Source organism: Phyllosticta capitalensis, assembly GCF_038381095.1.
Source record: "Phyllosticta capitalensis strain CBS 128856 chromosome Unknown BKA78scaffold_5, whole genome shotgun sequence".
Taxonomy (NCBI): Eukaryota; Fungi; Ascomycota; class Dothideomycetes; order Botryosphaeriales; family Phyllostictaceae; genus Phyllosticta; species Phyllosticta capitalensis.
The window spans coordinates 2,647,084-2,655,360 of NW_027117443.1; the positions used below are offsets into that span (position 1 = coordinate 2,647,084).

Consider the following 8,277-nt stretch of genomic DNA (forward strand, 5'->3'; position numbering starts at 1 on the left):
TGGAACGTTTGTCAAATTTCCAAAAAGACAAAGATTTGGTGGTCCTGTTGGGCGTGTCGGAAGCCCGTTCTGGTACGACTCTCTTTTGTACCAAGCTCTTGCTGTGACGCTTGCTCCAACAGACGGATAAAACATACTCCCCCAATGATCAAATTCGTAGTCATCGTGATCCAGCCCTCAATCCCTTCGCCGTGATTTCAGATACAGCGTCCAAGAGGCATGGACTTACCGCTCCGGCTGCTGAATCCAGGGGCTAACGCGAGTCCTCAGCTCAATCTCAGAGTTCACTTCAGACTTAGAGTCGCAAGTGACGGTAACCTGCGTCGTGCGCGTCACTCCCACCGCCTTCTTCGAGTCGCGAGCAGCGTACTCCTCCTGCAAGCGGACCTGCGACTCGGACCTATCAATGCTGGGCATCGACGCGCCGTCCTCATGCATCTTGTAGTAACTATCCGAGGTCATACGCGACTTGGAGTTGGGGTGGGAGCCGGAGCGCGCGCCGTAGCTGGGAGTGTTGTTTGTGCTCTTTTCTCGTTGATGTTTGATGATTTTGGGGAGGCACGGCACGCTGAGGATGAGGAAGCCGCATGTCATTTCGGCGCAAGCCCAGAAGAGGAGCGGGCCGATGTAGTACATGCTGTCTTGGGTCCGAGAAAAGGTGACGGTGTGAGCGAGGCGGAAGCAAGCGGCGATGCAAGCGCTGTGACTGTCAGCTTGAAACGGCAACTCGGATGAGTAGCACTGACACTATACCGACGCTGAAGATGAAAGAAATCCCAACTTTTCTTCTCAAGCTCATTTGCAGGCCCCAGATGAACTTGTGTGGAAGCAAAGCCATTGTGATGTCGGTCACAACCTGTACGCTCGCCGACGTCAACATGACCTTTGGCAGACTGTAGCATTTCTTCTGAAGCCAAAACTCCCAGATGGCCCTGTGCTCGGGACATTGACCGTTTAGGAGTCCGATGCAGAGAATGCCCCAAACACACTGGACGATGGAGATGCATACACAGCACCACCAGAAGGGATTGTCAGACCGGGAGGAGGGGACAAAGATTCGACACCAATCGAGCAGGATGGCAGTCTTCAGCAGCGGTAGGACGGCCGAGTAGCAACAGCCGTAGACAAGAATGAGCTGAGAATCGTTAGCTTCATCTACATATGCTTAGGAAGGACTGACATAGAGTGGTCGGACAAGATCCTTGTTGTGGAGGTTCCATGTGTGCACGTAGTAGCCAGGCGTGTAAATCAGGGCATACGCGGCGTAGGCTGTGCCCCAATAGGCTCCCTGCTGCCGGTAAGTAGCTCTACGGAGAAACATGGACGACGACGAACGTATGCACAAATCACCAAAGCTACAACAAGGATGGTCAGTCACTGGATGGAGCCAAGGGGTAATGGGAGACTACCTTCTTCGACTCGAAATTTCTTGTCAACGAATATCCGACCGTACAGACGGAAAAGAAAAAAAGTGGTCGCCACGACCATGCAAAATGTCGTCACGAACCACGCGAGCGCATTCTCGTTAGGAGGGTTGTCAAAATCTGGCGTGACGCCCTCTGGTGCTGCGAGTGCCGGCTGAGCGAGAATAGCCTCGATGGCTTCGGATGACATTTCGACGACGACTTTGAGGCCTGGCAAACACCACTGACTGGGCAGTAGCCATGCTACTTGTTCTTGCCACGGGGTTGCAGCATTTTTCCACGCCGTCCGTCCCCACCCCTATATCCTTGATGAAGCGAGGCAAATACAGTCCGCGCAATAGGTGGCGATTCATGATGTCCTATCTGAATCGTCTTCCAGAAGGGAACCGCGGCAGGTGGAGACTCTCCGAGCGATTGGGAGAAGATGTTCTGATTAACTGTGATATGAGAGGTTGGCGAGTCGGAGAAGTGCCCATCAGGTAACCCGTTGCCGAATCAGCGTTTGATAAACGCCAAATGATCGTCCATGAAATTTGTCTACGTCTTGAAGTCTAGCAGAGTCATGGAGAGAGATATCAGGAGACTTGATGACTCGAGGCGTGAGAAAATCCCAAGCCACGGTAGCTGTGTTGATCGCACAGACTCGAAATGGTTGGCGGTCGGCTCGGATACACCCGCCGTCTCCACAGTCGCCTCCACAACGATTGCTGGTTCGGGAACGGCGTCGCGCCGTTGATTCGGGCCGGAAGTTTAGGAGCAACTGTATGGTTGGCGACGACAGGCATCTGGAATCAGTCAATCAGTGTACAAGTCAGTCGACGGCGGTCTCGGAGTTGGAAGTTACTGCTGTGGGTCAAGTCGAGCTGTGCCGCTTCCAGTTGTGAATGATGGTGGCACAACTGTAAGAAAGCATCAGCATTTAGCGTGTTCTAGGAGCGTGACTCACAAAGAATTGCGTGCAGATATCCAGGTGGCATAAGCCCCGTCAATGGCTTCGAAGGATGGATCCTTCAAAGGGCTGCATGGCAAAAGACCCTGTATCCCATCTTCCATTCGCCTCGGTCAGGGGGATCTTCGCCTGCCCCGTGCGTCCCCGCTCTTCATCAGACATCGCAGTCGGGGTTTATATCAAGCCTGTGCGGTCCATGACCTTTGCTTGTCATGTCCTCAAATCTCGATTTTGACCTTGAAAACGAATAGTAGACCATGGCAACATGTGAGCTTGCAATCGAAATGGCACGTCTCACCAGCTGACTTGTGAAAGATCTGAATGGAGACCATTCAAAGGGCGACCTGAGTCAGATGATGACGGAGCACGCTCTGCCTGGAGTTTCTGATGATGTCGGCGTCAAGTCAATGATTGGGGATGACCCCACGGCGCAAGTGTCTGCAGTACTTGCCGAATTCAACACCGCTCTGCAGAACGGAGGCATCGACAAGCTCAAGAGCTGCCTTTCCAGTCGGGCGATTTTGAAGGACGAGCTGGCGTTGACATGGCATATGCGCACCTTGTACACTCCTGCAGTCATTTCCACAGCTCTCTTGGAGCTCAAAGAATTGAGGGGCATCACAAAACTCACCCTTGTCGACAAGGCCATATTCAACGACCTGCCAGGCTTTGTGAGAATGCCCTGGAAAGTCTGAAGACAAAACTGATGATTACTCAGAAATACATTGATGCATGGCTCGAGTTCGGCACCGAAAAGCCAAAGGCCGAATGTTCCGGAAGAATCTGGCTCTTGCCTTTCAAGACCCAAGACGGTGTTGTCGAGTGGAAGATCCACATCCTGAGCACCTGGCTCAGATCGTTCAATGGACATTTCGAAGACGAGTCGCTGCTGTCCCGCCCTAGGCGAAAGCTGGATGACGATTTTGAGACCGACGTCTTCATCATTGGAGGCGGAAATGCGTAAGTCCTGAAAAATATTGAAGGAATGACCTGACTTTGACAGTGCTGCGGCTTTGGCTGCGCGTCTCAAGGCCCAAGGCATTGACAGCGTCATGGCGGAGCGCAATGCAAATGTTGGCGACAACTGGGGTCGTCGCTATGCTTTCATGAAATTTCATGTGCCGACTCCGTTTTGCGACATGCCATACAAACGTATGTAGTCTCCAGACGAGTGGATGCTGTCCTGACTCTTGCAGCCTACCCTCGCTCCAAGAAGCTGCTCACGAGAGATGACCTGGCTGGTCATTTGCGGGAATATGTCGACGATTTGCAGCTCAACGCCATTACATCCGCAAAAGTAGAATCGACGCAATACGATCCAGAGGCGAAGAGGTGGACCATCAAGTTCAAGGTTGGCGACAATCCTGCAGCACGCACAGCCATTTCCAAGCATCTCGTCCAGGCAACCGGAATTGGGTCGCAAGAGCCGCATATACCGAATCTTGCCAACGAGAAGCTTTACAAAGGCGTCAACATTCACTCGCACAACTACAAGGATCCGGCGTGGTTGAAGCAGCAAGGAGACGTAAAGTCAGTTCTGATCATCGGGTCAGCAAATACCGCTTTTGATGTCCTCGAGGATCTCCACGGCGCTGGCCTCGATACAACAATGGTCGTCCGCTCCGACACGTACGTCGTCCCGCTTGAAGACATTTGCCATCCACTCTGTCTCGGTGCCTACTCAGATGAAAGTCTGACTGTCGAGGCATGCGACAAAAACTTCATGACATTGCCAAACTGCGTCGTCGGGCAGCTGGTGAAGATGGGTCTTACCAAATTGGCACTAGACAAGCCCGACCGGTACAAGCCACTCAGAGATGTTGGCTTCCCCGTCTACGACAGCTCCGGAAAAGACGCATCTCTGATGAACAACTTGATCGAAAAATGCGGCGGCCATTACGTCGACATTGGCGGCACAGAGATCTTGGTGAAGAAAGAGGCACGAGTCAAGCCTTCCGAGCCAGTTGCATACACGGAGAAGGGACTCAAGTTCGCAGACGGCAGTGAAGAAGAAGCGGACGCCATTGTTTGGTGTACTGGATACGCTGGCAAGAACGTGCGCGAGACCGTCGCTAACATTCTGGGAGGCAGGGACTCCGGAAAAGACAGAAACGTGATTGGACCTGGTCATGTGGCAGACAGTGTTGATCCGACCTGGGGAATTGATACCGAGGGAGAGATTCGAGGCATGTGGAAGCGCCATTCGAAGCTTGACAACTTTTGGGTGATGGGTGGCTACACGCAGCAGCACAGGTGGTTTTCCAGAGCGCTTTCAACACAGATCCAAGCAGAACTGGAGGGTACTCTGCCGCCGGCCTATCTCAAGGTTCCAGGCCTCAACTGAGCGGAGTGTAAATGGCACGTCGATGGGCCTGAGCGTTGAGGAAAGCCGTGGAGTAGCCGGCATTGTTCCATCCTTCTTGGCCTCTTTAGAGGCCTTTGTATTTGCCAGTATATTCCGTGCGTACCTTGTAATCGAAAGCCTTTGTCCTTGAGGGAGCCTGGTGCGTCATCGAGGTGGTCATCGTGGATCGCCTCTTTCGGGAAAGTTGTCGCGAGAATTGGCCGCGCAGTCCTCATTTACAGGAACCCGCAAGGCCTCAGATCAAGCCAAAAGATAATTTGGAGGCAGAGAGAAGACCATGATGCGAGGCTTATCGTGAAACAGATTTGGTCCAAGAGCACTCTGGGAGAACATTTCCCGGCGGGCAAAACAGCGTTCCTGCGGTATAGGCCATTAGTTTGCACTCCTAGACATCTCAAGTGGATGGGAGATACCTGTTCCGGTCAGCGACGGAAGAGACTGTGATGCAAGGTCAGATGTCTCGTTGAGATGTGGTGTTGAGTCGCGGGGAGTTGCCGACGCGTCGTCGCGTAAACCCTGTCTGCTCCCCGCACCTCACGTCATCCCAACTCCAAACTTTCCCATCACATCACCACATTCTCTTCAAACTTTCATTCTCTCTTTTTCAAGATAAACACGCAGGCTCGTTGGTAGGTCATGGGAAAGGAAACGATGCAGGCACGTACACCCCTGATCCTCCTTTGCCAAATGTCCAACCTCTTGACTGATCACATCGCAGATTTGTGAAAGAATCTCTCGAGTATCCCCTCCAATCGACCCATCGAGCCTCTACCCTCGCGGCTGGAAGAGTGACTCTTTCCAGCGACGACATCTGTCTCTCCGTCGGTCGTCTGTATCTTTCGGATCCCATAAATCAGAGCGTCGCGTGGCAACAAGAACGCGGAAGCAATTCGACATGACGCGCACGGGAATGCGCTGCGCACAATGGCATCGAATTCGTGCGGACGCAAAATAGCTCGACTAGTGGAAGGCACTATGAGCTCGATCTTTCCCATACTATGCTAGAGGGCATCCAGCCAGGAAGGAGGCATCTGAGGCCTGTCCCTGTATCTTGAGCTTCCGACATGCGTCAACGACAGACCTTATCACCACATCGAGAGGATCTGAACGCTGCTTGGATATCCTTACAGCATCGATTCCGAGGTCAGCCTGGCAAATGCGCATAAAGTCCACGCTAACCGTCACAGGCCGCTCCTCCGACCGCACTTTATCATCACGTCTCATACAACTCGCACCATGCCAATGGACTTGGACGAAGACTTTCAGGCCATCCGTGACGGTTTCTATCAGGCCCCTCTAGACCCCGATCCTCCTGGCCCATTATCCATACGTCCAGAGAGATCCGTTTTCCCCGACAACAAAACAGCGGAGCCTTGGGAGTCTTTGTATCACATAGGATACAAAGACGTGCTGGATGAAGCATTCGATAGCTACCTGGACCGTGGCTCAGTGCTTCCACGAACGAAAAAGAGGGCCCATTTCATGAAAGCAGGCCGGAGCATGTTGGCTGCCATGAGCGAACAGACTGTCGTGAGCATCATGGATGGCACAGTTGCAGAATATTGTCGTTCCAAAACGACCAGACCCCACCTCGGCAAGTTCGCGATGGACGCCGAATCGGAGCGCCAGGTGCAATCAAGAACGCGAACCTATCAGCCAGTCTTTTATGCGAGTTATCTAGTGAACAGCCAAGGATTGCCTCCCACCCAGATTGACTTAGGACATATCGCCAACTACGTCGAGGGGTATGTCAAGGGGACCCAGCCCGACTTCAACCAAAAAATTGACTCTCAACTCCCGGGCATGCCCAATTGGCTTGATCGCTCACGAGGCGACCGCCGTTACCTAATGATCGACGAGGAAGACGAGATTGAAGAAGCCTTGGAATTCGTCGAAGCCGTCCGCGGTCGTATACCTAGCCTTCCCTACAGTACCGAGCGGGCGCGCGGTCTTTGCGGGTTTGGTGTCACCAATAACGCCACCATGTGCTTCCACTACCACCAGTGCCACCAGGGAGGTCGTTCGCTGATGTATCTCGTCGAAGCCATTTGCCTTTACCTTTTCAAAGATTACAAGATCAGACATGAAATCGTGTTCAAGGCGTTCGACCCAGACCATTTGTGGGCTGGAGAGATTCTGCTCAACTGCATCGGCAAAGGCTTCCGTGACACTGGATACGGGTTTGGCTTTCTCGGAAGAGACATGGAGTTTCAAGAGTCCGCCATGGCACGCGTGGACGAAAGCCACTGGTTGATGTGGGAAAAGAGAGCAATCAAGCAGACTCCTCTCTTAGGTATGTCCAGCGTCTGGTTGGGAGACTGAAGTCGCTGACTTGTGACAAGCCAACCTCAGTGCACGAATCGGAAAACTCCAAGAGAAAAGACGTTTTGCGGAACGCAACCCCCCGGATTATCTCCGCGAGGACGAGGCGTATGTGGCGAATTGTCGGGAGGAAAGTGTGCTCATTGGTATGTTGCATGGATACAAGGCCAAGGTGGAGGTATAGGTTAGCGGGTTCTGGGTTGGCGTCTACTAGGGAGTTGTCAGGCGCAGAGGTATAGATTGAAATCACAAACGCAGCATTGTTGTACGAGCAAAACAGTCCGTCCTGCCCATCGTGACCGGAACTTCAAAAAAGAGAAGGCAAAAAGAGCAAAAAGAAATTCTGTCGCCGAGAATCGAACTCGGGTCTCTGGACTGGGTTCCTCACGGCACACTCGCCGTGGCTAGGTACTCAGCGCTGAGCTTTTTCGGTTTTCCAGGGCACTCTCGCACCTGGCTCGCGTCCACACAACGCATCGTAGTTCGTCCAGCGTGCTAAACCACTGCACCACGACGGATTTTGATGAGAGGGATCTGGTTTTTGTTGCATATATCTTGGTGTCCGGGCAATTGCCCATTCTCAGTCACACCAGTGCTTTGACCTTGAGGTTGCAGTTCTTGGAAAAATCAGTTTCATTTGCCCAAGGCAAGTACGTATGCTTGAATGCTCCCTGTAGCTCTTATCGAGCCCGCGACATGTTCACTGAATCGACTTCGAGCACTTGCGAAGAGAGGAAAACTCTGATCACTGTTACAGCAGCCACCAAAACAGCACCGCGCTAGCACGGGACAGGAAACTGGGTCAGTCACGCGTCGCCCCTCTTGCCCACTTTGACATTCTGTCCATGCCTTGAGTGATCTTCGGGCTCGGCCAACCCATCACCAACCAAAAAACCCCGAGTGCAGCAAAAATGGCCCCTGACGGACGCCCCGGCAGTCCAAGATGGCCCTCGTGGCTACTCACACCAGCATGGGCGGCCATTCCCGCGGACCCTCCTCAGATTCCAACTGAGTCAATCCGACTTTTGATGAGACCAACAGACGATGATCCATCGCCCAAAGATGAGGCTGTTGCCCGAGCCACCGCGGCGTTAGAAGGGCTGCACTTGCTCAGGGAAAATCCACTAGCGCATCTCGGTACGTCTGACGTGCAGTAACCGCACCAGACCATTGACTAACATTGTATTGTACCAGATGAGAACGAATTGGAAGACTGA

At 52.8% G+C, this 8,277-nt stretch overlaps 4 protein-coding genes across 4 annotated transcripts; 3 read left to right on the forward strand and 1 right to left on the reverse strand.

The window, feature by feature from the left end:
- Positions 1-166: 166 nt before the first annotated feature.
- BKA78DRAFT_142850 (uncharacterized protein) lies at positions 167-1,812 on the reverse strand. The gene is made up of 5 exons (XM_066882805.1): positions 1,410-1,812; positions 1,336-1,355; positions 1,181-1,288; positions 747-1,135; positions 167-700 (listed from the first exon to the last, which is right to left on the reverse strand). Exons 1-5 carry the CDS (start codon positions 1,612-1,614, stop codon positions 226-228), a joined length of 1,197 nt encoding a protein of 398 aa, XP_066744847.1. The 5' UTR covers positions 1,615-1,812; the 3' UTR covers positions 167-225.
- A 653-nt stretch (positions 1,813-2,465) lies between these two features.
- On the forward strand, positions 2,466-5,177 carry BKA78DRAFT_315491 (putative monooxygenase). Its single transcript, XM_066888547.1, has 6 exons — positions 2,466-2,640; positions 2,689-3,044; positions 3,092-3,333; positions 3,377-3,525; positions 3,570-5,091; positions 5,148-5,177. The coding sequence occupies exons 1-5, from the start codon at positions 2,631-2,633 to the stop codon at positions 4,715-4,717; spliced, it is 1,905 nt and encodes a 634-aa protein (XP_066744848.1). The 5' UTR covers positions 2,466-2,630; the 3' UTR covers positions 4,718-5,091; positions 5,148-5,177.
- Positions 5,178-5,832: 655 nt separating this feature from the next.
- Positions 5,833-7,334, forward strand: BKA78DRAFT_142879 (uncharacterized protein). Its single transcript, XM_066882806.1, has 3 exons — positions 5,833-5,881; positions 5,926-7,031; positions 7,081-7,334. Exons 2-3 carry the CDS (start codon positions 5,975-5,977, stop codon positions 7,242-7,244), a joined length of 1,221 nt encoding a protein of 406 aa, XP_066744849.1. The 5' UTR covers positions 5,833-5,881; positions 5,926-5,974; the 3' UTR covers positions 7,245-7,334.
- Positions 7,335-7,971: 637 nt separating this feature from the next.
- BKA78DRAFT_353224 (uncharacterized protein) lies at positions 7,972-8,277 on the forward strand (the record flags this gene model as incomplete). The annotated part of the gene is made up of 2 exons (XM_066891517.1): positions 7,972-8,197; positions 8,255-8,277. 2 exons carry the CDS (start codon positions 7,972-7,974, stop codon positions 8,275-8,277), a joined length of 249 nt encoding a protein of 82 aa, XP_066744850.1.

Bases quoted from the DNA above. Each gene is read 5' to 3' on its own strand.
- BKA78DRAFT_142850 (XM_066882805.1), bottom strand. From the start codon at position 1,614: ATGTCATCCGAAGCCATCGAGGCTATTCTCGCTCAGCCGGCACTCGCA. The intron at 1,356-1,409 runs GTAGTCTCCCAT...TCCTTGTTGTAG, and splicing joins GAAATTTCGAGTCGAAGAAG to CTTTGGTGATTTGTGCATAC. The intron at 1,136-1,180 runs GTCAGTCCTTCC...AACGATTCTCAG, and splicing joins ATCTTGTCCGACCACTCTAT to CTCATTCTTGTCTACGGCTG.
- BKA78DRAFT_315491 (XM_066888547.1), top strand. The intron at 3,045-3,091 runs GTGAGAATGCCC...ATGATTACTCAG, and splicing joins TCAACGACCTGCCAGGCTTT to AAATACATTGATGCATGGCT. The intron at 3,334-3,376 runs GTAAGTCCTGAA...TGACTTTGACAG, and splicing joins ATCATTGGAGGCGGAAATGC to TGCTGCGGCTTTGGCTGCGC.
- BKA78DRAFT_142879 (XM_066882806.1), top strand. From the start codon at position 5,975: ATGCCAATGGACTTGGACGAAGACTTTCAGGCCATCCGTGACGGTTTC. The intron at 7,032-7,080 runs GTATGTCCAGCG...ACTTGTGACAAG, and splicing joins CAAGCAGACTCCTCTCTTAG to CCAACCTCAGTGCACGAATC.